Here is a 26,773-nt window from a genome sequence, read left to right on the forward strand (position 1 = left end):
TTAATTGAAATCATGATTTTTATGTAAAAACTTTTTTCCTCAGATTATTTCCTGTACCGAAACCGTATACATCTTTGTACAATGCCAATAGCCATATTGCGGGTGCAAGGCCTCCAAGTGTAAGGTCTAGTACGCCTCCGAACACCAACTCGACTTCTTCTGTTTCTTCACCACCTAAGCCAGCACCAAGAAGAATAACAAGCCAGTCGTCTACTGAATCAGACCCAGCCCCAAACACTGCTTCAACCGAGGTAAGCTTATGAAAATGTAATAATAACATTACAAAGAAAAAAAAGAAAAAAAAATCTCTTGAGATTTTCAAAATAACCTAATATTTTCCATTCATCTTCATCCTTGCATTCTTCAGCATTAATGTATTTAAGAAAATTCATTGCATTTATCTATATGTGAAACCCTGCATGTCTTGTTTTATACATTTGATTGTCTCAAGTACGATTTTGTATGTTTAGGGAGATATTTTTGTATGTATTTGTTTTGTTTAAATTGCAAACTAAGTAGGTTTGTTGCTTTTATTTATTATTATTTCAAGTGCAAGAATTTGTATGTTTTTGTTTTGAAACAATACATTAAGTTAAGACGATGCAATTTCTTGCACACACTATTATATTTATTATTAAAAAAAAAAAAGAAAAAAAAGAGAATGTATATTGGAACATCCTCGGGGGTTTGTGAATTGTCAAACAGACCGGGTCGACGATCAGAACGAAACCGATCACAAATGAAGAGTTCCAAGCGATGATCCCCGCACACTTCATCGACGGTTCAAAAGGAGGAGACAGTGCGAAACCTAACGATCCAACTACAGTAACACTCACGATCAAAGCGCCAAACCCAAACATGGCCAATGGCATCGAATTCCCGGACACACCAACTTCATTGGGCAAAGTCACTGAAACTATTACGAAGAGTACTTTCACAGAGACGGTCGTCACTAGAGTCACTGACAATAAACTGGCTGAATCAGTTATTATTGAGGTGAGTGGTATTATTGCTTTTATTTGTCTAGATTTAAAAAAACACCTTTATCCACATTCCTTTGTAAATTACTTGAAACTTTTGCCTCTGATGAATAAATAAATTGCATATTGTTTCTTATTTAATATAATATATAATAGTAGTGACATAGTAGTGATAGTATGTATTATTTAAGGCCTGTCAAACATCAAGAAGTCATTGCCGACCCTCCATGCTTTACACAGATTTTTCTTTCTTTTTGCACATCTTTTTTACACTCACATTTTGTCTCCTGATTTCTTAACTCGCTAACCTCTCATATTTACCTCACATTGTCAAATTACTATTAAAACAACCAAGCATAACAAACACAATACATAAAGCTCTTCATGCTTCCCACTTCCCCAGGAAATACCTCTAGCGACGGGAGCCCTGCCCCCCTGGCTATAACACCTGGACGGTGCTTAGAGGAACCCCCCAATAATAAGTTAGACTCTACTTGTGGAATCTGATTGGTCGATCTCAAATCTCAAATGTATTTTTATTAAATAAAAGTAAAATAATTTTTCAAAAAATTATAAATTTATATAAAATTAGTAATAGTTATTGTTTGTTATAATTCACAATCAATTTGTATCCGTTACTCTTAAACATGTGGTAATATTTTAATTTAACCATTATGGATAAGAAAACTAAACATTTGGCATGAACTTGTGTACAGACATTTTTTTAAATTAATTTTGTAGAGGTAAATCGGAAAAATACATAATTGACTTTGCATTTTTTTTAAAGGTTAAAATTTAATTTGACCACTTCCTTGATTAAATGAGATAAGATTAGAAAAGGAGTTGGCCACTTTATAACTTGAGCACTGCGACAGTACTGGTTTATTGTGCAACTCCATTGCTTTCTAGAGCTTTTTACCAGAATCCAAAGTTTTTTCAGACAAGGTCTTTTCCCATGAATCTCAGCCTACAGGCTATGGTTAGTGGATGTCTTATTTGGAATTCGACTTTGTCAGAACTCAGTGGTTACAATGGTTAAGGAGCATATTCTGACTATCAGTATGCCACTGGTATTTAGCAAAGATAGATTTTTTTTTTTTTAAATCTGCTGTTGAAAGTTTTAGTGTTGAATGGTAGAAATAAGAAATATGAATGAATTGTTTGCCACAGGGACAATAAGAGAGTACAGAATGCTCTTTCAAGATCATCGGTGAGGTTTTTCATTTTTCATGCCCATGAAGCAGTTATATTTGAACACAATATTTGTGAGTTTGTTGAATTACTCATATATCGTAGTAAAGTCGGACCCAATTAGTAACCCAATGCTGGTTTACCGTGAATTCACTGACTCATGGACCGACACCCAGCATCAACATTGAAAACAATTAATTTGTAAACAATCATTGTAGATTTCTTCATTCTATGTACTGCGTGAACTGAACATAAAAACAGATGCGAAAATCATTTGAATGGCAGACTCGTGCTGACATGTTCGTGTATAATCTGATAAGGTAGATCACGCTTGCACTGTAAATGGTCTCATAACATTGACTTTTTTAAATCATTCTGATGGATATGTTAGAACACGCATCGACTGAACCTAAGCCTTCGTACCATCATACAACATTTTCAACTGTCTCTTCTTCTTCCTGACAATACCACAGTTATGTTTCTGGCACTCCAAGTTTGTACATATGCCTCCGGAGTCTGCAGTGCCCAGTTAGCAGTACCAATTATTCTATTCCTAACACATCCTAGATTAGTAGTTCTGTCTTTAGTTTCTGGGATGGTCCTTTAATGGACTATTTTAAATGTATCTGTTCTTGGCTAAATTCCCATTGAATGGAGGACTAATTTTTAATCCCTTGTTTAATAGATCCACGTTTTTGGCAGTTTGGTATGCCACAAAAGGGCTCAGGGCCATTAGGTGTCTTCATCAAACTTTACTTGGCCTCTTTATTGCTCCTTTACTGTGGGTACCCTGGTCCCCAGACAAGGATAATTTTGCCATTTTCCCTAATGCTTAGAACCTTTTGACCCAAAATTACAACTTGTATGATATAGTATAAATTTACAAAACAATAAAGCCACTACCTGAGTTATTGTAATTGTTCCAGTCTCTTTATTAATTCAAATATTATCTAATTATGTAACTAGCAAAAGCTTTGCAGAAAGTAAGCTTTGTGTAATGGATTATTCTTCTAAAATTAAAATCTAAGAAACAATATTTTCTATCTTGCTTTGTAAGAAAGCCAAAATGATGTTGCTTTTTGCTGAGGTATGTGGGTAAAGGTGTTTATTGAAGTCTCACATCTATAATAATTAAAATTCGCTTTGTATTTACACCTTGTCTACTAATGAGACATAGGAACGTTTTATTAACGCATGGGGCTAACTGGAATAAACTTTTAAACATGATTGTGAAATAGTTCCCGTTTTTATTTGAATCCCGCATTAAAAACATAAGCTGTGTTTTAACTGAGTGAGGCTTCAATTATTAAAAAAAAATTGTTTTTTGTTTTATTTAAAAAGAATGAAAGTCCTAACAGTGATGATTTGGGTGTTGTTATGTAAGCATGATAGGTGATGATTAATACAATTAATTGGAAATGATTTATTTATTTGGATGCAATGCAAACACTGCCATTCTCTAGCTGTTTGCCTTCCTTATTTTTCAATTCAAAATTTGGTGAATTTATTTTTTGAGATTGATTTCCAATTTTCACCTTTATTCCATTAAATAAAATTTTTATTGTGGTAACTGGAAACATTAATTTTGACAAAATAAATGTTTAAATTTCTCATTTTTTAAATTTTTTTATTAACACATCACAGAATATGTTTATAATGATGCTAGTAATTATTTTTGTAGTGACAATTTACTCCTGAAATATTTAAACTGTTTAGGCATTTTATTTAAATAATTTATTGAATAAACAATTAGACAAAGTTAGTGAAACAAGTGACCATGCTTATTCTGTAAATATAAAATTAAAAAGAGAAAAAAAAAAAAGAAAAAAGGGGCTATTCTTCATAATTAATATTAATATCTATCTGCATTATTTTTTCCTTTTTTAAATAGTGTTTTTTAAATTTTTAACAGCTTTATTTTGGTTAATTTCAAAAGGTTATGCTTTTTCATGCATGATTGAAGTGCATATTTAGGCATAAATAATCCTTTTAAACTACAGCATCATATTATTTTGCGCTTTTTGTGTTGTTGAACCAGTTTTTGTGTTTAAATGTGTGTATAATAATACTGATATAAATACTGATTCAGTGCTTGAAGCTTTGTTTGAGAAAATTGCATAACAGTAACATAACACTGGATTGTGCACTTTATTATCTAAAAGTCAAAAAACTTGCTTGAAAATCATCATAAAGGTAAGGATTAGAATATAATAATCGATTAGAGTGTGAACGATAGTAATTGTAGAATTTTATGTTGATATCTATGTAGTGTAAATTAAAAAATAATGGATTAATATAAAATGGGACATAATATAAAAGGTAAGATAAAGCTTGGCATGGCTTTTTAACGCTCTTGGCCAAGTGGCATTGCTTTGTCCTTATTTTTTAGTTTTATTTTCTTCCACTCGTATTGTTTTTTTTTTTTTTTTTCATGCAATGTCACCATTTATCAAATGAAGGCATGGTTTCACCTTATGTAATATTAATAATAATAGTAGTAAAAAAAAAGTACCACCATTTAAAAACCTGTTAGATGGTAATTTAATTTGAACTTCTTGGTTTATTTATTTATGCTTGGCTGCTTTTATATTTTGGTGTTACATCGCTTTTTGAACAATTTTCAGGAAGTGACATTAGCTAAAGATGGAGGATCCTTAGGGTTTAGCATTATCGGTGGGACAGACCATTCTTGTACTCCATTCGGAAAGAACGAACCGGGAATATTCATATCCCACGTATGTATTAGTGTTTTGTGTTAAAATATTGTTATGTGTAGGATATGCTGTAACTAATGCATAAAGTAAAGATTAGCTATATATTTTTATTGTTAAATAAAAATACATGTATTACGGTAGAGGACTAAATGTTGGTGAATTTGATTATTTTGTTAGATTGTCGCGGGTGGGCGTGCAGCAAATTCTGGTAAACTGAGGATGGGCGATAGAATACTTAAAGTTAACAAAGATGATTTAACAAAATGTAGGCACAACGAGGCAGTTATGTCTCTTCTTCAACCATCAAATGAGATAACATTGACTGTCCAACACGATCCTCTTCCAGAAGGCTTCCAAGTAAAACTTCCTTCTTTATTAAAATTGTAATTAAGGATTATTCAGAGATCGTGAGATTCGGTCTGGTGTGATCTCACAATGTCTAAATAATTATTAATTTACAGTCACTAAATATTACACATTATAATTTAAAAAAATAAATATAATAATTAATTATTTGTTTTTAGGACTTAACAATAGTTAGGCAAGATGGTGAGAAGCTCGGAATGCATATAAAAGGTGGTTTACGGGGCCACAGGGGCAATCCACTGGATAAGACTGATGAAGGAGTTTTCATATCGAAGATAAACTCTGGTGGTGCTGCAAAAAGGGACGGAAGGCTTAAAGTAGGCATGAGACTACTTGAAGTCAACGGCTTCTCCCTGCTAGGTGCTACTCATCAAGAATCAGTGAATTCATTAAGGAACGCAGGCCAGTCAATTCGTCTAGTCGTCTGTAAAGGATATGACAAGGCCGAAGTCGACAAACTGTTAGCTGAAGGAAAGTTGACAAAGGAAAACAAATCTGCATCACAGAGTGTTTCTAGCCTTGATCGAGAAGATCATGACAGTGATACAATAAGACAGGTATGATTAAAATTGGTTTAAATTTATTGCAAGCTTGTATTGAACAAAATTATCTTATAGGAACAACAGATGAAACAAGAACTAGTTGCATGGGAAAAAGAAGAGGAAAGGAAAAAAGAAAAGGATGTTCAAATGGATGTTGAACATGTTAAAGATAAATCTACACCAGAAAAAGTAAGTAATATTACAAATTTTTGCCTAATTTTAAGACTAAACCACATATCAAATCATTTTCAATTTCTGATGGATAGTAATGTCATCTACCAGGTACCCAGAAAAGTTTTTGCAGGTTTAAAATATTTAATAATCAGAAATATTTTATTCGGGGAAATAGTCTCCGTCAGCCTTCTCCTGAGTTACTAGCCCAGTTATGCCCTTCTTGTAAAAGTTTGAATTCTGGGTTAAAAAAAAAATAAATTCAGCTCATTTTCCAGCCGTTAGCGATTATCGAACACAGGATTGTGCATATGATTTATCCATTGCTAAGGAAAGGTAAAAGTCAGATTAGGGTAGGTCTGGAGAGTACCTAAGTGTGGTAGGACTTACCCGCCAAGCTTCATTATCACCTCGTTTGTTCTGGCTGTATGAGGTCTCACATTGTCCTGCTGAAAAATTACACCTTTTCTCTTCACAACAGGTTGTGCTGGTCCAGGGCAAAAGATACTTGTTCCAGTTGGCTTGAGTAGATTTCTGCAGTGATGATCTGGCCACTTAACAGAAGTTCATTGTACACAATGGCACTTTTTGTTGGTGAATATTCGGTTAACGTGTCATGCCACAGATTTGGCAACAGCTAATGGTTTGACCTCCTGGTGGTACTTTACAGGATCCATTTTTTAACACATATGACAATCCGGTGAAAATACCTCTACTTTGTGCTGTGAAAGCAATGAATGCGTTTAGATGGTGAAGCTTGCTACTATTGGTCAGTTTATGAGGAACCCATTTGTTCTGCTTCCACATCTTCCCAAATGTAATGGTTTCATCGCTTACATTAAACAATGGTGAATTCGACATGTTTGACACTACTACTCTACCAGACTGTTCATCTTCAGTTCCTCATTCCAGAAGCAAACTTTTGGTTGAGACCTCTTGGGGTGCGCGCTCACTTATTGTTTCATCACTGAATGCAGTGCATATTATACGAGTTGCCTTGGCTGCCTTATCACCAACATTAAATTGAGGTTTTGAAGCCATGAGAATTTTTTTTTAATAGTATACAGTAAAATATTCAATATACTTTTTCTTTATGAACTGACCTATTCCCTCTTGGTATTACAAAATGGAAACATCTAATCATCTTATGTACGTCGATTAATGGTATTGAAACAATAAATGAAAAACTGCTTGAACTTTTCTGGTTCGTAACTTGCTTAATGAACAGTGAATAAATTACATTTAAAAAAAATATATTTAAAAGGAATACATAGTTATTAAGTTACATGAAGTTTCTTATTAATATCCTATTATCCCTATATTAATATTAATTAAGAGTTTACAGTAATTTAATTATAATTTTGGAACTTTTAAATAAGTTAGTTGATTTTTGTAGGTAATGGAAGTGGTTCGAGCAGTTGAAATACTAGCCAATACTAATGAATCTAACCAGCCAAGTAAGCCAAAGTCTCCTGGTGGTCCTAAGTCAACAGACAGTCTCAAGACGACCACGATAGTCATGAGCAAGCATACACTTGCTCCTCAAAGCGAGAATAATCAGGTGAGTCGTTTGATTTAATCAAGCATACAAACTGTAAATAGGCTCATTTTAACTTTTGAACTGTGTACATATACGGAATTTGCGTTTCAAAAGTTGACGTACATCAAGTTCATATAAATGTTCAGAAATTGAACTGCATGAATTCAGTGTTGTAATTTACAAGGTTAAAAAATTGTTTTAATTTTTTTAAAATTATTTGTTGGATTTAAATTCAATATAGTCTTTTTTTAAATTAGCTTTCTACTGTACAAACTTTTGTACATATGGGAAGGAGCCTAGTGTTCAAAAATAACGTATATCTTGTTTTTTAATTTCTATAACATTTACATGAACAAATGATTTCCTTTCATATTTTTTAAATATAAAAGGTCATCATGATATTAATTTTGCCAAACAGAGTCCTAGTTGCTTTTTCTGAATGTTCTAACTTCAATATATACAAATTTATTTTTTAAAGAATTTAAAAAAAATTCTTTCCTTAAACTGTACAATTACCAATTTTTCATTCACACTGTTGTTTACTGTATGTTTGTTCCCAACTGTCTGTTAATGTAATTTTTCCTTATATTCGTATTTTCAAGGTTTTTTGTTTTTGTTTGGGTGTTTGTAATTTTAAATGTGGCTACATAGCCCTGACTTGTGTTTTTGTTTGATTTATTTGTATTCAGTGTTGCTTTTCCCTTGGATAATACACTTACCTGGCTACTTGTTTGTCAAATTGGAAATTCACCTTTGTGTTGCTCAATGTTTGTTTTTTCAGCATGTGTGTCACCATTGCCTATTCGTTCCTTACTATTTTACTCATTTTATTGAAATATTAAACACATATTTCATTTTCAATTTCGTAGGATTTACGTTGGTATTTTGAACAGTTAAGTAAATATTTTAGGAAATTACTATTTAATTAAATTATTTAATTTTATTTACATTTTTTTTAGAAGAATGGTAAAGGTAATTATTTTCACAAAACGAACAATTTATAATTAAATCGCTTCAACAAATATAAACTACTAGAACTGGAACATTTTGTTTCTCACCACATTTTTTAATAGATAATAAAATTTATTCATAAAAATTCTCTTTTCACATAATTCAACAAAAACAATAGCCCCCCCCCTCAGGAGTTCTTCTACCACGAGCTTACATTAACCCCCAGGGTGCTGGTTTAAAAAAGAAAATGCAGGAATTCTGAATTTGAACCCGGGACCCTTACAATGATGAGTTGCTCTGTCAATGCCTTAACCACAAGTCACTTTTCTTGACTTCAACTTTGTTTAAATGCAGTACTCAGAAGAATAGCAGAATGATTAGCAGAAAAAATTTCATTTAAGATTTTTGAAAGTGGTGAGAATTATTTATGCTAAAGCTAATTTGTATGAAGAGTTTCTTTCATGAAACTGCTTGTCGATGTAATACTTGCAAAAAAATTGTACATATAATCTTAGTTTTTTTTAAAAACAGTATTTAGAAATAAATTTTTGAAGAATTTATTTTCATTTTTATAAAGTTCTAGCCAATTTATATTTGTGAATTTTTAAATATATAAATATCAATTTATTACAAAAATTACATTTTCTAACAAATCTTTTGCCATTCTTAATTATTTCTTAAATATAATATAGGCTGTATGATTTTTTTATGTTTGCCATTCTTTATTATTTTTTGCTTTTATAATGTAATATATCTCCCCTCCTGTTGGTTGTAAGTAAAAACATTATTTTCATTATGTATAAAGTGATTTTTTTTGTGATTTCAATTTTATGGTTTTTACCTCAGTGTTTAAAGTTATAATTTTGCAATAATGAATTTCATCTCTGAAAATCATATTTAATATTTTTCATGTAAACATCTCTTTTTTTTAATTGCTTGCGCCTAAAATACACTCACTTTTCTGCTACGTTAATTATTTTAATAACAACCTACAGATTTATGCATATTGTTATGATTCTTGATAATGTGCCTGAAATGTATCAAAAAAATTTACATTTAAATAGTGGATGTACATTGCCCTACAAATATCAAATTATGTGATTCTCAAAAGTGAATATCTGCTTCCATTTTGTAAAACTGCAATAATGCTGTTACAGTTCCTGAAATTTCTCGTATTCAATAAATATTTTAATTTTTTTCCTCTTATTAAAAATTTACTCAAAAATATTTATTATAAAAAAACAACGAACACCAGGTAACCAAAAAAGTTAGAGCAGTGTTATATTTGTTATTGTTTTAATACTGTTAATCAACATTTCTATTTATATAGAAGGATTAGGTTTACATCACATAATACCAAGAAGATAACGTGTCAGTTATATACGTATACATGTATAGCATGTACATATATAAATTAGGAGGTTTATGGGCTGGCAAACAGCCAAGGTTAACGGCCCACTGCGTGTTATCCTTATTTTTTGGTCTTTGATGCACCTTTTGTTTTAAACTGCAGCCATTTGAACGTCAATCTGGTTACTACTCTCAGTCAGTTCATTTTAAATAATAAAATATTTTCTTTCTCATGGTTTCAAAACCCATAATTTGTGCTTATTGTGTGAATTTATTGTTGGTAGTAGGGTGGGCAGCTGGTAAATTTTGCATAGCATTTTTTGACCGGATTGTCATATGCGACAAAAAATGGATCCTATACAAAATGGGAGTTTCTTTAAGTGTTAGATGTATGAACACTTTACTAAGAATTACTCCAGATCACGGTATGGCCAACATAATTAAATTTTTCACAGATGATTTCAAATTTTTTTGAATACCAACTCAGTCCCCAAGGACTGTGAAAAGTGGCAGTCCTTGGCAATGTTGGGACTGAATCAGTCTTCAAAGAAACGTCTGAGGAAAACTTAAATATGTCGATTTGTAGATATATTTAAGATAGTTTTTTCCTGATGATGACCTTAAAACAGATTGAAAGCTTGGCAGTAACAACTGAATTTGTTTTTTTCATCAAGACAATACCATTATCCAGAGTATTCACCAGTAACAGGAGGTTAAGCCATTGGCTGTTACCAAGACCTTGTCTAATTGATGCAAAAGTCAAATATTTACTAACGAAAGGTGATGCTTTGAGTCTTCTGGAGTAGGGTAGCCATTGTGCACTACGAACCTCTGTAACATGGCCAGATCATCACTGGAGAAACCTACTCAATTGCAATGAGTACCTCCTGCTCTTGAGAAGAGAAAAGGGAGTAAATTTTTGACTAGAACAATGCAAGACCTTATACATACAAAACAACAAAGAAGGCGATGAAGGCCTCACCCTCCATAAGGCCCGAACTGTCTTTCACCTTCCTTAGCAATGGACACTCACGCAATCGGGAGTTCAGTAATTGTCAACAGCTGGAAAATGAGCTAAATTTATTTTTAAGTCCCAAGACTCAAACTTTTATAAGAAGGTGCCAATAGAGATTATTTCTCTGAATAATATATTTTTAAACTAATTTTAATTGTGACAATTATTAAACCATTTAAAACTTGAACTTTTCTGATTACCTGGTATATGAGTATTTAATCATATATCTTATATAGTAATATATATTTGGAAGTGTCTACGTTTTGATAAATGGTTATTTAATTAAATTAGCCTGGTGTAGTATCATAGTATCATTTATTTTTACACAAAGGTACAGAAATAAAAAGAAATTATACTCCTTGAGACAATGCGCATAAAGATGTAGGTTGCTTAACATCTGCTGCTACACATTTCAGATATTCATTTGTTGCAGTGGTACAGGCTTTCAAAAATAATGCCTTTCATTTTTGCTGAATCAATCTAGATTTGCATAACATATGTTGCTTATGTTGTATATGCATTACTGATATTAAACAGTTTTTACATTGGCAGCAGTATAACCAATACAACTTTTGAATTTTGTTTAATTGCAAGTTTTATCAGTTTATCAAATAGCCGCATAAGTAATCAAAAGAAAGAGTTGAAATATTGCATTAGTGAATATTCTTTGTAATTTATAAGGTATGTAATGACCAGACAGGTCGTCTTAAAAGTGCATGACAGGGAATGTCTATTGAAAAGTCAATTTATGATGAAAGTACCTTGAAAATGAGAAGGATACATAAATTTATTGTAAGCATGTACGTTTTACAATTTTAAAACAACTTTTTCCATGTTAAGTTTAGATTTTCCCATCATTTTTCACATTATAGCTACTGTCAACTACCCTTGACTGATTCGATTGTCGTATTGGAATCCTGCATGATTGTAACTTCGAGTGATTCATGTATTATGCAAGTAAAATCTTGAGATGATAAAAAGCAGAGCATGTGCATTAAAAACAAATAAGTGTAGGACTCTGGAACTGTTTAGACCTACTGCCGCCGTGTTGCCCGCAAGTTACCCCGGAAAGTTAGGCTTATGATTTTAGTACATCGTCCATGGCACCATGTTTTATTCCATTTCACGATATTTCTCCAAGTTTTATTTCTATTTGTTCGCGACAGTGTTCACTAAAACATGTATTTCTCTCCATTTTTAACGGTTGGATCGATTAAGATCGAGCGAGGACCCACGAATCTGATTTCAGAGGCAGAGTCACCACGTCGAGCCAATCCTCAGGCCTGGGCAAGTGGCAGAACGGCGTTTGTATGATTCCTCCTTAAAGGAGGAAAGGTAAGCCTTGAAATATTATCTTGGTTCCTCGTTTCAACCTTCTTTACAGCTGAAAACAACAGGCCATAACAGGATTTGTTATAAGTCTAGATGATAAAACAGCATTTGCTTAGATTTTTACAACTAGCCATTTGTCAGTCATCCCTCATCGTTACACTCAGTTTACCACTTCAAAGCCCTTCACTCAACATAAGTCACCCCACTTCCTTTTCTACTCCATCACAGGCTTTATCCTGCAAAAGATGAAAGATTCCAGTACGGTTTTGCTTGGCACAATTCGTGCGTTGACTAGGACTCAAAGTGTACCTTTCAACCAGTGTGAGCCCTACTGGACTCTGGCGTCAGAGCTATCTCTCTTTCTTTTGCCAAGTTAGCTCTCAAGTTCTCTCACACAAACATGTTAGTACAGGGCATCGAATCCTCTCTCTAAATCCTATGGTATTTTAAATAGCACAGTAAAATCTCGTTACTATCCCTTTGAAACTATAATCCTGCAAATGCTAATTTTAACACTATTTCTACCTCAACCCCCTCCCCTGTTTTATGATATCCTTAACAAATTTAAAAATGTCAAACTGGCTGATGATTGATTTTATCTTCCCATTCCAATAGGCTCATCAGAGCAGATCATTTCGCAGACATTGATAAATGAGACAATTCTATCAAACCTGGCTTCCCTTCTACTTTTAACACTCTCTTTGGAACTGTAATATTTGGTCAAACACAAGTTAACTCTCAAACAACCTATTTGTCTCTCATAGACTATAACTCTTGACCCCAATTTCTTGTAACGGTTTTGGGAAATAGAGGAGTTGGCAGCTTCCATTCTAAAGGATGCTGATGATGTGCAAAAACCATTTTATGGAAACCATTATTGCTTACCATCAGGTCAATATGTTATTTCCTTACCCTTTTGAGTTGGCTGTTCCTCCCTCTCTACCAATCGAACGAATCTGCAGCATCTTTTTACTCCTTGCAAAAATGAATGTTAAGGTTTCATGAAAAATTGGAACCCTACAAAAGTTTATAAAAGAATATTCAAGTTTGAACTATATGTCTGTAACAATCACTTCTCCTTATGTCATTACTCACCACTGGGTCACCAAGGCTGACAGTTAAACTACCAAAGTAAGAGTAGTGTTTAATACATCCATTCCTGATCTTAACGGTTTGTCTCTTAATGACTACCTGCAGAAGGCCCAAAACTTCGGAAGGACTTGCCTGAAATTCTGACTAGCTTTACACTCCACTTTGCAGTTTGTTCTGACATCAAAATGATGTATCGGCAGATTCTTATATATCTTGCTGATAGGCATCTGCTATATATCTTTTACCTTGCCAGTAAAGCCCTACTAAACAATACGTATGTCGATGATTTGGTATCTAGAGCAAAAGACCCTCTGGAAGCAATAAAGCTTATTCAGGAGCTCAATGAATTGCTCCTGAATGGTGGTATGGAGTTGTGCAAATGAGTAAGCATCGATTCCGGATCTTGAAGGACATTCTGCCCTCTCATCTGAAAACTCAAGTCATTTTTTCTCGAGATGGCAAAATTCTCAAGGTTTTGGGTCTAATGTGGGACCATCAAAGGTTCGATAGGCAAAGTAAAACTTCCTCGAACCATTAAAATTCCTTGACTGTTCCCTGCACACATGGAGAGTTGTGTCTTCAGATGCAAGTCAACGAGGATGTACAGATATTCTGTACTTACAAGTCACCAGAGATGCAACATCCTCAATCCATTTTCTCAAAGAAAAATCCAAACTTTCACCCATCAAAACACTTACCATACCTCGGCTGGAATTATGTGGAGCACTTCTTTTAGCTCGTCTCATTCAGTCGTTTCTCATATCAGCAACATCATAAGTAGCCACCATCTTTTTTCTGATTCACAAATCGTATTATTGGTTGGCAGACACTGCCTCATCTTTTAAAGACCTTTGTTTTTAGTAGAGCTGTAGAAATTTTAGAAGCGGCCTGTCTTTCTGACTGGAAACTGTCAACTCAGAAAACAACCCTAGTGATTTAGCATTCAGGGGATTAGATCCAAAAACCTTTGTTAAATCTCATATGTGGTTTAACAGATCAGCATTTCTGAATAATCTTCCCCATTCCGGTCTCCTCCCTCCCTCTGTGCTCTCTCTCTTTTTCTCACTCTCTCTCTCTCTTTCTCACTCTCTCTCTCTTTCTCACTCTCTCTCTTTCTCTCTCTCACTCACTCACTCACTCTCTCTCTCTCTCTCTCTATCTATNCTCTCACTCTCTCTCTCTCTCTCTATCTCTCTCTCTCTCTCTCTCTCCTCTCTCCCCTTTCCCCTTCCCTCTCCCTCCTCTCTCCTCTCTCCTTCCATGACAGTGTTCACTAAACTCTCCATTTTCGATGGTTAAATCAATTAAGATTGAGCGAGGACCCAGGAATCTGATTTCAGAATTAAAGATACCACATCGAGCCGATCCTCAGGCCTGGGCGAGTGGCAGATCGGCGTCTCGGTGATTCCTCAATAATGGAGGAATGGTAAGCCTTGAAATATTATCTTGGTTCCTTGTTTCAACTGCCTTTATGACTGAAAACAGCTTTAGGCCATAACATGAACTTTTATGAGTATGGATGATAAAACAGCATATTTGCTAGCTTATGGCCTAGATTTATACAACTAGCCATTTTTTCCTTGAAGGAAGTTTTTAATTGATTTGATCATATGTCATCCCTACTATTTGTTTACATTGAAAACTATCTTCAACTTATCATTTTTCAATAATGCTTAGTTTTGTTTTCAATTACTCAATTAGTTAGCAAGCATTGCAGTTTGTTAATAGTGAATAGTTAAACAACAAAGTTTTTTTTAAACTTTACTCCTCAAATAAGCATCTTATAAACATAAGAACCAAGTTTATGTAGTATATTGACACATAAGATCATAAGCTAGTTCCGATCTGCAATATATAAAAAAAGAACCTTAAAGAAGATTAAATGAAAACTTGAAAAATGTGAAATTTCCAGACTGAAGGGGGAAAAGTAGTACTTCCTTAGCATCAAGCTACCGGATCAAACTGCAAATTATAACGAGACATTCGTTCAACAACTGTTCACCAAACGAAAACAATTAACAAGGGTCGGGTTGCTACATGTATTATTTAGTAAAAGGAAGGCTGTGTTAACATTTTAGTGACAGATTTTTAAGGAACTTTAATTCTTCACTTATTAAAAAAAAATTGTAACTAAAATTATTCAATAAAACAATGATGAATAAATTAGATAGGTTATTTTGTCAACTTGGTTGTGGGATCATATAATCGTTATTTTATACAAAAGGGTTTATTATATTTTGGGAATTTGAAAATAAAATAACTGTGAGATCTGTATTGCATTTAAAAACCAAATTATTTGTGCCAATTAAAAAAAAATGGAGGGGCAGTGTTTAAACTACTTGTATATATTCTAATAATTGATGTTGTATAGAATTAAGGGGAAAGCTGGTTTTTAACAATGTTCAAACATGAATACATTTTTTTTTAATTTAAGGGGAGGGGGAATCAAATTTAGAAAATAATTTCCAATCCTGAACGGTTTAACCAATATTTGTCTTAAATATTGAACAATTAAAAAAAATTATTGTAATGGAACTTAGTTATGGTTGTTATTGTTTTTGATATGAAACTTCTATAGTGCCAAATGTTTATTCAAAAGAGATGCTTTCTATAAATTATAACTGTTATTTAAAGTTGATTATAATAAATATGATTTTTTATTGTTGATATCATTAAATGTAAAAAAATGATGTAAATATTCTAAATATTTAAAAATGATACTATTAATTATTGAATAATAAGAGAAAAATTGAGCTTTAATGTACAATATTTGTGTATATACATATAAATATATTGTTTGAGGGATAACAAATATATATTTAAAATTTATCATTTTTGTTTACATTAAGACTTATTTTGAGTCTTAATTAATTAGATGGAAAACATGTTTATAACTTTGAAAGTATTTTTACATATCTGTTAACGACCAATTTATATAAAATATTTAGTCTATGTATTTTAGTTGACAACAGCCTTGTGGAAAATCTAGTGCAATACACAATTAATATAGGTTTAAAATGATAAATTCTCTTTCACAGCACAATTTTTTTTTTTTTTTTAAATAAAAATGAGAAAAATGTGTGAATCGTATAAGAAGTCTGTAAGGTGATGAGCTAGCTTAAAACTTGATTATCTTTATGTGCCAATTTTCGCTGGTTTTTATCTACCAGACAAATTTTTTCATACTGTCTTCACCTGTAGGTCACGGTTGTAATCAGAATGAGGCAATTGAGTTGGTTTAGAAAAATTCTAATAAAAATCAAGCCGATCAGGATGGTGAGGCATAATAAGGCTAAAAAAGAAATCTGTACTTGATTTTCTACAAAACTGCTATCTTAGGTCCTCCATGTTCCTACTTTGTCTCAAGTCTAAGGGTTTTTAAATAACGTATTTAAAAAAAAATTGATGTGTGTTCATTTCAAAATACTTCCTCTAAATCTAATAAATGTATTCAAAAATCTAGTTTTTCTCGTTTGTTTGCTTTGTGACAATTTTTGCCCCTTTTAGTACTTCGTTTATCGTTTTACTTTTATACTACAGAAATTAATGTGTATGTGTATATATAATGTGTGTGTTTGTGTATAAAGAAATAATAAAAGTTATATTTAAACAATTCGGGAGGAAGAATTACAATTATATATGAATAAAGTTTATTGATATTTTTGTACAAGATGTTTCTTATGTAGTTGGAAACTTTTTAAGTTTACTACATTTTTTTTGTTCAATGATATCAAATACTTTTCTAAATATAATTTATTTTGTTGTTTTCTATTTGGTGTTTTTACACAATTTAAATAGAAAACAATAGATACTAAAAAAAATATTGTCCTTAATATTTTATGATATACCATTAAAAGCATACAGAGAAAGATCTTTTAAAATTATTAGTACTTAAAATTAATTTGTGAGATTTATCCTACAAAACCAACGCTCTTATATAATATTTGTTACAAAAAAACAACAAAGTGTTATCTATTTTAAATCAGTAAAAAGAGTAAAATATAAATTATAAGTGACATTTTGTGCTTTTTTCCATTTGTTTTTGCCGTTTGTTTGCCCACTCTCTTCTAGTTGTGTGTCTCTTGTCACTGGGGTTTGGTTGTTGGTAAAGTTCGTTTTCTAACTTACTATTGTTTTGCAGCCAGATTTTGTTCAAATCGACGTTGATAGAGACAGAGAGAGGAATGAAACTGATGAATTGGTGCATGTTTTTGATAAGCATGATCCTTTTCTAAGTAGAAAGTCGACTCAGTTAAAGGATGCGGATGCTTTGCATAGGACTGAAGAACCTAATTTGAAATCTCCATGTAGAGATACATCCGTCAAAGCAACATCATTGGACAGGGAAGCACAAAAGAAATTCCCATCGGATTCAAACCCTTCTTATTCAAGGGTCTACAAACCTGAAGAGTTTAATTTAAACAAACCTTTTGAATATGATTCACGACAAAATTCTTATACTGAATACAAAGAAAAAAAGCCTTCTTGGGACTATGAAAGCAGGGAATCGTTTAGTTCTCTTGACAGAGACGATCGATTTTATGTTGGTTCTTCAGAGAAAGCGGGCAGTTCAAAAGACTTTATTGAAGGAGATAAATATTCTGATGCTATATCATCTTGTTTAAAAGATTCTAGCAAAATAGCAAACACGCCTGCACATTCTTCACATGAGTTCTTTGAGAAAAGGATTTTTTCAGATAAAGTTGAATATTCATCGTCAGAAAGTGATACAAATTCACTCCCAAGAAAATACAAGCCCATATTGAAATCGCCAATAGGAAAAAGACATTCTTATCACTATTCTGAATTTGTTAACGATAAAAATCAAGATGTGTTTAATTGGGATGTTGATAAATTACATAGTCCTGTTTCTTACCCGAAGAGAGATTATTCAGATGATTCTTATGACACAAGATCCCTTTTATTACAAACACATCGTGCAAAACCAACTTTAGAGTTTAAAAGTGCAACACTTCCCCGTACCAAAATCGTTAGGTTTAATACAAATATCCAACAAGTCCAACTTCCAGTTGATAAAAGTGATGAAGATGTTTTCTGGCCTTCTGAACCTGAATCTGAGCCTTTGCCTTCACCTTCAAAAGTCACTACCGTCTTTAAGGAAGTACCTTCACCATCAAAGGTAGAAGTCACAAATATTCATCCACCCATGACAAATTCAAACCCGACAATATCCTGCAATGTTTCTATCCCTCTGCATGTGATTAATAATGAGCCTAGGCAAACGAACACAAATCCTTTTATTGACCCTAGGCAAGCATTTTTTCGTATGCCTCAGGCGTATCAACACCACCCTATATATCCTTATTCTTATGTTTACGCACCTCTACAACCACCATTAGAAACAAATTTTGGATCCATGCAACCCTTATATCATCAGCTACCAGGACAAAATTTTTCATTTCCGATGGTGCCGATTTCTTCAAACCAAGTTCAGTTGGAATTGTCCAATTCTCAACACTATAATACACCGGTTATGACAACTGTACCTCAAGAGACTCGGGCTGGGAGCGATGGAAGTCCTAGTCCGATTAGATTGAATACAATACAGAATAGCCAGCCAGAAATTTCTGTCCCAAAAAAGGAAACAGACAAAAATATAGATAAAGACATGCCTCGTACTATTGGCGATGAAAATGAAAATCATAGTACATATCCGACAACTGTTTGTAGTTGTCACAATAGTGAATTATCTTCGACTTCTCTTGTCAAACAGGTCATAGAGAAAGAAGATAAGAGTAAAAAGTCAGACGCTGGTATTTTCAGATTCAGCCAATTTCAATCATTGAGGAATAAATTTGAAACAAACAATTCTCAAAATAACAACACTTTTATAAAAACGAACCCTTTCGCTGAATCTGCTTACAAATCAGAAGGCGCACACGACAATGAGGAAAAGCTTCAACACCGTCAGCCTTTGGTTAAGAGTTGTCTACTTTCTAGAGATGAATCGCCTCCGCCGCCACCCGTCAATTACGCAACGCTCCCTTCAACAAGTGAAATTCCCAGTTGGCAAGAAATATTTCTGAGCACACCCCCTCTTCCTGGGCCAGAGGATTTTGATGAAAATGCTAACTAACACACAAATTTCCAAAACTAAAGAACTTTTGTGTGAATAAACTTTTGATCTGAAAATAACTTGCATGGACATTCTTGTTTTTAGTTTTCTTTCTTTTTTTAATACTTAATATATTTATTTACTACATGTTACTTTACATTTCGGTCTCTGCCTTATTTTTTTTTCTTCGGGTGAACAAACTTTATTCTTGTAGTATTCTATTAAAATCATTGAACTCTTGGAAAACAATATTGAGTGCTTTCAGACAGTTGGAACAGACAGTGTTTGATAAACGAAAGGTGGAGTTAGAATTGTATATGAATGTATGATTTAAATTCTTAACTTGCTCTTCTTTAATATAGACAACAAACAACGGGAGTGAAGCAAAAACTCCTGAACCCAAGGCTTCAGTCAGTGATAAAAAGAAGTTTTTTGAGAAAGCTATGGAAGAACATTATCAGCCATCTCCTAAACCAGGTCAGTTTTCTATATTCCCAAATCATAACAATTTTCAACATTGGTTGCTCTATGCACTTATTAAATATAGTTCTAAATAATTTTCAATTAACATTTCAGAGAGAGTTTTCACTTTCCTCAGTCAAGATGAGGTCGAAAAGTTGAAGCAAGAAGAAGGTAAAGAGAAAATATTAGTCACACACCACTTCAATTTAATTAATTGTTTTTATATTACAGAGAAGAAAATTGCGTCCCTCAGAAAAAATGAGCTCAACATTTGGTCTAAGGCCGACGAAGATGGTGAAAATGATCTGTCTCCCGAAGCTGAAATTAATACGTAATATAAAATTTAAAATATCTCGTTATTCGATTACGTAAACATTTTATTTTTTAGAACCCCAAAACTCGATGGACTGAACATAGGAAGGGTCAGGAGTGCAAAAGCCGAGAGGAGAAGGAAAGAAAAATTGATTCAAGAGGTAAATTTGGTTCATATTATATTTTATAATACAGCCTAGGCACGTTTCTCCATTTTATTCTCATTTAAAAAAATTTTAAAAGGTTAAAATGTAAGATTAAAATTACAATATAGTGAAACCCTTCTATAACAAGTATTTGTGTCTGTTATTGAGTAGTGCTCGCTCAGGAGGAGTTTAAATTAGTTGTTATTTTTTAAATCAAGTTACGTTATTCATATGTTTGATAGATTTCAACGAATCCTATAAATAAATAAAAATATGTATGTACACAATTTAAACAAATAAATTAAAAAATCGATGGCAATCTGTTTTTGAAACTTGATAAAGACGTTTCATCCTCGTGATGCATTCTTAATTCATTCACCATGGCAATTCATTCTTGTATAAGTTGAGACTTGAGAGCCAAGTTCATTTGGCCAGTAAAGGTGGCCATTCATGATCGCTCCTAGCAGTCCAAACGGAGCGACGCCGTTCCAAAAACCACATCAATGGCAAAACTGAACTGGTATGCCCGGCTGTGCCGAATATTCAACCGGTCCAAACTCCATCGTGCCACTCCAAATATCTACGGCATGGCGCATTCGTGAATGGGAAAACCCTCGTTTTTTTTGGCACAGCCTCCGTCTTTCTGTCACTGAGCAAACATCTCCATCGTACATTCTCAAAAAGTCAAAAACGTTTATTCTTTATTGGTAATGACATCCAATCGAGATTTTATTGTTGAGGAGATTGATTTGTATGCAAGTTTACCATGTTTATGAAAGTGGTGGACAATGATTATATTACCACTATAGAAATAAAAGAATTTCGATCCTCAACCAGTTGGTCGTCGTTTTCAAAACAAAGGATACAAATGCAACGGGAGATGCGGTATGATAACCCCTAACAATGATCAGAAATCGTAGTAGAGAACTTAAGTTCTTTGTAGTTCATCCTTGCAGCGAGAAATCGTAATGTGGTTGCCAACCTTTCATGTAGTGATGATTTCTCTCATGACTGTCTTTTGTTTTCTAATCAAGGGGGTAATAATCTGGAGTAAATATTTATCTTTTTTTTGTAAGGTTTTGGTTGAAATGAAAAAAATAGTGTCATGAGGGGATTCGAATCCACCACATTCGGCTAAATACGCCGCTGCGCTAACCACTTGAGCTATCCTGACTTCAATAGTTCGATCCACTCGGGCACCAACTCCCCATCTCAACCTACAACCTTTCAAATTTTCTCTCTTTTTGCCATTTTTTGGTGTCGGAGAGGATCGAAGTCATGATAGCTCAAGTGGTAGAGCAGTGGCGTATTTAGCCGAAGGCCATGGATTCAGATCCCGCTCGTGGCACTAGCTTTTTCATTTCAACCAAAACCTTACAAAAAACATTAAATAATTGAAAGAAGTAATTTGGTCAATAGAACACTAAATATAATGAATAAATAAGACGTTTCATCCATCCTTAAATAGTTCCTCCAATCAGCGGGTTCAAGGGAAAGTTCTTTCATCAAATTGATGTGGGTATTACGGCTTCTGTTCAGGAGCCACTTCTTACACCATTTTCTCTTCGATTTTTTGCTTTTAATATGTAAATAAACAGAAGAGTAGCACAAGAGATCGTCATCCATTTTGAGAAGGTAATTCACTGGTTGACGTTCGGAGCGACTGGCTGTGGAGCGGTCGTGAATGCCCCCTCAAATTTCAGGCACTCCAATTGGAGCTGTACGGGTTGGCGCGGTTCCATTTGGAGTGATCGTGAATGGCCACCTTAACAGACCAGAGTGACAATTTATACCAATTAGGGTCATCCAATTTAGAGCAGAGGGGTAAGAAATTTTAGGGTTTTTTTGGAATATATGAAGACAAAGTTTCCAGAAAAGTAGGAAAAAAGAGTCGTCAAATGGCGAAAAGAGAAGCAAAAGAAGCTTTCAAAAACATACCTAGATGTAGATGTAATATTCAGTATATCGGTAGTTTCCCCCGTTCTGTACCTATAGCACACTTGATGAATCCTAATTCCTCAAGAAATTTGATCAGTCAACAGGCCGGTTTCAGTGGTTTGCACCGTACCTTTGTAATTACCAAAAATGGATTACCAAAATATGTTCCAATGAACATAGACCAGAATAAGTGAGGAGGATCAGAACTTCCACTCTAAAAACTGAGATGAAAAGTACGCACAATTTCCTAACATAAAACAAATCTTATTTTCTCAGTGAATGATTATGTACCATACCAAACCTACCTTTGGGGCCATAACAAATATTTTTTATATGGACATTTATTATATTTTTACTGTTTACATTCATTATAGAGGGGTGAATTACTCTGATGGGGACTGATGGCAGTGCCTATGACTGGTATTGTGGGGTTCTGTTGCAGAGGGGTTGAAAATGTATAGAAATCCTATTTTTTCCCCCAGGAATGCAAAAATGGTCTGTTAAGGAGGTGGTGGCTATAGAGGTGTTTCGCTGTAATATTTTATCATGGTGTAATTTCACAATAAATTTTGAGACAAAGGCGCTCTAATTTGATTGTCTCTTATCATCCTAGTCTTCTTATCGGCAATTATTGTTGGTTTTGTCGTTTAAGAAGCTTCAGTGCCTTTTGTATAATTCTGATCAACCATTGAAGATGGTAGATAATAAAATACTTTAAGGGTCAATCCAGGATGATAGGAAATGACCAAACTATTGTTCCTTAAAAAGAAATTTCATAATGCAATTGATGTAATTTATTTTCCTCATATCCATCCCATTGGTATTTTATAACTTCAGATTTTAATAGTGTTAATTGGTTTAATTTTAGGGCTTGCTGAGTGAGGATGAGGAAAAGGACCTGTCACCTGCTGAGCAAAGGGCTTTAAAAGCCGAAAAAAGAGCAGCATGGAGGCAAGCGAGGTTAAAATCATTAGAACAGGTATATCTTATAATATTACAATACAATTTTATAATTTACAGTCAAAGTTAATAATATTAATTTGTTCAGGATGCTCTTCAAGCACAGATGGTGATCAAAACAATGACTGAAATGATTGATAGCAAATCAATAGGCAATGACGATGTTCCAGATGCTACCTTAATAAATAATAACCAGGCTGTTATGGATCATGAAAACAATCTTGCTGAGGTAAATAGATTTTGAACAATTACAAATTATTCACCGTGTTGTCAATAATACAAATGAAGCGATAGGAAAGTTATAAGGCTGAACAAAACGAAAAAAGAAAAATAATTGGAACATTTTTTAAAGACAAACTCAGATTGTAACATATAAAAGTAGCAAAAAGTAACATTTTGTAATAACTACTCAGATATAGTAAAGGTGCTGGTTTCTATCTAGCAATAACTGGCGACAAACATTCATTGACTCGAATTTTATTTGTATGAATGTCTCATAACAGTAGTGTTTCCACTGTAACATTTTTATATCTTTTTAACAATATTAACATTCCTTTGTTAATCAAAAGAGCCTTTGATTGAGAGGAGGGGGTTAAATATTTGGAAATATGTTTATTATTTAATGGTATTATTCTCATTTAATTTTTAATATCTAATACTCAACTTACTCAATGCAATAACCTTAAAATCAAATTAGTTTAATTATTTTATTATTAACAAAACAGAAATCTTTGAAAAACAAGTTTTATTTTTAGTTTGTATATTAATACAAAAGTGCATACAAAGTCCAAATATTTAATTCCTACACCTTATTTTGGAAATCTTCCTACTAATTCTACAAAATTTAAAATGAGTGAGTGAGAGTGTGGTGGATTAACACCTGGGGGCGTGAAACAACTAGGATTGGGTGCTGAGGCCATCGAGTGACGACTTCCCCCAGCTATCGGTGAAGGCTTCACCAGGGCAAATTCGTGTCAGAGAGTCAGAGCGACTTGTAGGTGAAACTGTAACGACAAGGACTGAGGAGTACACCGACCCGTTGTCTGGCGAAACCAGGCTCAGAACAGTTGAAATCGTTGAGAAGCTCATTGAAAAAGAGGTGGGGATCAAATGGCGAGGCACCGGAGAAATCAATATACATATGGACCATGCATGATGCATGCACACTGTATTTTTTTTTTTTTTAAATTTGGTTCAATGGTCAATTTTGGATTTTTCTTTTCTATATATGTATATTTTTTAAATTATCATCTTCACTAGTGTTGTGTACTGTTGGGTTACTTTTCAAATAGTAGTTTAGCAATTCAATCTCTTCCATCGAAAAGCAGCTGGTGAAGAAGGTTTAAGTTTGTTCAACTTAATGTTTCTTCAGTTTTCAAGTTCAACTTACTTTAAGTTTTTACGCATTTTATTATGTAAAATGTTAAGTTCTCAGTTCAGTATTAAATTGATCAAATTCATACAATAGTTAACACCAATACACCCTTTTCACATTTTCAAACTTATAAAAGGATCCGATGTTTAAAAAATAACTTGATCAACTATTGAAGATGTCTAGATGCTGAAGTATGTTATGAACGACAAAACCAGCATGAATGATTAATGGCAAAACAGGATGATTGGCGATGATGAAGCGATGGGTACATCACCTTGCAGATCACACACTATAATCGACTCATAACTTGACTATAACCATATTATGTTTTCAAATTGACTTTTTTGTATGGTTGGTTAATTGTAATTATCATAATATTTTTTGGGTTTTAATTTCGCCGTAGATTAAATGATTTAGTTTTTGTACAATTTTATTTGTTACAAGTTATTTCATATTATGATCGTTATTCTAATTTAAGATCCATTAATAGAAAATATTTTATTTATTTAAACCCATTTGCTAACTGCGAATGTGCACGGATGCACATGCAACACATCATAGCTTGTCGAAAAAACAGTAAGACACCAACACAAAGGTAATAAAATGTATTTACCAAAGCATACTGTTCTTACTTGATATTATGAAAATTCAAGTTTTATTAGTTATCCTCTTGTTTTCTATTTTTATTTTCATTTTTTTATTCATTAGAGAAAAGCAAATATTTCTTTAAAATAGTTAAATGTTATAAACTTCTACATTTTGTTCATGAAATTTAATTATTGTTTTTATTACATTGTTGTACTTGTTATCTTCGTTTGTTTTCCTGTTACAGTTTTGCACATCATTACACATTGTGAATGAATGCATGGTTATTGGATTTTGCATGACTTAAAATTTGTTTAATAAAGTAACCTTACATATATATTTAAACAAAAAATAATTTCGTTCAGCATTTCTATAGAATAGGTCAAATTATTTCTTTTGTAAATGTTTGAAATACAGTTTTAGAATTGTCAAGTGTTATTTTTATGTTGTTCTTGTGGAATTTTTATATTTAAAAAAAAACTTGTACAGTCGACTCTCAATAACTCGAATGTTTTTTTCAAATCCCCTCGTTTTCCTATAGTGTTTGCCCTCATTTTTACCTCTATAAGTCGAACGTTTTGAAATGAAAACTTCAATTAGATGAATTTTCTTTGTAAAGCCAGGTGACCAGTGGCATTTCTTTATTTGATCGGCTCCTCTCTCTTGCTCTCTTCACTTTTTTCAGTTCGTTTTTGTTTACGTGTTTGTTCATTTGTATACAAAAAATGTGGAGGAGAGAAACGAGATTATTAAGGCAGTAGATGAAGGCATTAAGAAAAAGGGCAACATCGCCAAAGAATTCAGCACACTGCCAAAAACCTTATTCACAATTTTAAAAAATAGGTATAAGTATGACTGCGATTAACTGGCTCTATACCTCGAACCTCAATTAGTCGAAAAACTCAAATTTTTAAATTTCCCCCTGAGGTTCAATTTATCGAGAGTCGACTGTATTAAAATTAATTATATTTTTTAGACTTTTATACACATATCATTTTGACTTTAATTGTTGATAGTTAATATTGATTTAAATTTACCCAAGCTCTTAAGACATTTCTTTTATTTAAGATTAAAAAAAAATAACATTTGTTATTTATAATTAATTCTTGATCACTTTTGAAGTTTATGTGCCACCTTTATAAATCCACCTGGTGAACATACAGTCATAATTTCAAAATTTCAATCATTATCTAAGAATATATAGTTGACAGCCCAACAATCAATGTTGAGAGTAAGAAATAGGTGACAGGCCAATTTTTGGGTCTGAATGGTTATTTCAGACAATGGGATCCAACAAAAACTGGCAGACAGTCCCAATGCTGGATATGACACCTATTTTAGACATTTGAATCCAACAGTCAGAAATGAATGGCAGGCTTACTTTTGGATCTGACAAAAATTTCAGACAATTGAATCCAACAATGGGAAATGGATGACAGGCCACCTTTTGGATCTGGCAATCATTTCAGACAATCAGATCCAATTAAAAATGACAGCAGTCCCACTGCTAGATCTGACATGTCAGACAGTTGAATCCAGTAGTCAGAAATGAATGACAGGCAAACTTTTGGAGCTGATCATTATTTCAAACCATCAGATGTGATAAAAAGTGACTGACAGTCCCACACCATCCACAACTGGCGGATCTGACAATTTCAGAAAATCTAGCCTGATT

The 26,773-nt window shown here is 33.1% G+C and overlaps 1 protein-coding gene across 10 annotated transcripts in view; it reads left to right on the forward strand.

The window, feature by feature from the left end:
- LOC106668409 (protein lap4) overlaps positions 1 to 26,773 on the forward strand; it is a 119,213-nt gene that overhangs the window by 91,101 nt on the left and 1,339 nt on the right. For 6 of the 10 annotated variants that reach the window (XR_002911003.1, XR_002911006.1, XR_002911005.1 and 3 more), the window contains 9 exons: positions 44 to 251; positions 706 to 996; positions 4,796 to 4,906; positions 5,063 to 5,242; positions 5,410 to 5,808; positions 5,869 to 5,982; positions 7,361 to 7,525; positions 17,386 to 19,619; positions 19,683 to 19,775. Coding sequence is in view for 3 of the 10 variants with exons in the window: in XM_024230502.1 (XP_024086270.1) it covers positions 44 to 251; positions 706 to 996; positions 4,796 to 4,906; positions 5,063 to 5,242; positions 5,410 to 5,808; positions 5,869 to 5,982; positions 7,361 to 7,525; positions 19,683 to 19,797; positions 19,897 to 19,953; positions 20,014 to 20,113; positions 20,171 to 20,255; positions 23,047 to 23,157; positions 23,227 to 23,367; positions 24,040 to 24,237 (2,275 nt within the window). In the remaining 7 variants the exon portion in view is untranslated. Of the gene's footprint in view, positions 1 to 43; positions 252 to 705; positions 997 to 4,795; positions 4,907 to 5,062; positions 5,243 to 5,409; positions 5,809 to 5,868; positions 5,983 to 7,360; positions 7,526 to 15,156; positions 15,871 to 17,385; positions 19,620 to 19,682; positions 19,798 to 19,896; positions 19,954 to 20,013; positions 20,114 to 20,170; positions 20,256 to 23,046; positions 23,158 to 23,226; positions 23,368 to 24,039; positions 24,238 to 26,773 lie in introns of those variants that run through there. The other 4 variants (XM_024230502.1, XM_014397116.2, XR_002911008.1 and 1 more) reach the window with 4 other exon arrangements.

This window comes from Cimex lectularius, unplaced genomic scaffold (genome assembly GCF_000648675.2).
Source record: "Cimex lectularius strain Harlan isolate CLEC.00 unplaced genomic scaffold, Clec_2.1 scaffold36, whole genome shotgun sequence".
Lineage (NCBI taxonomy): Eukaryota > Metazoa > Arthropoda > Insecta > Hemiptera > Cimicidae > Cimex > Cimex lectularius.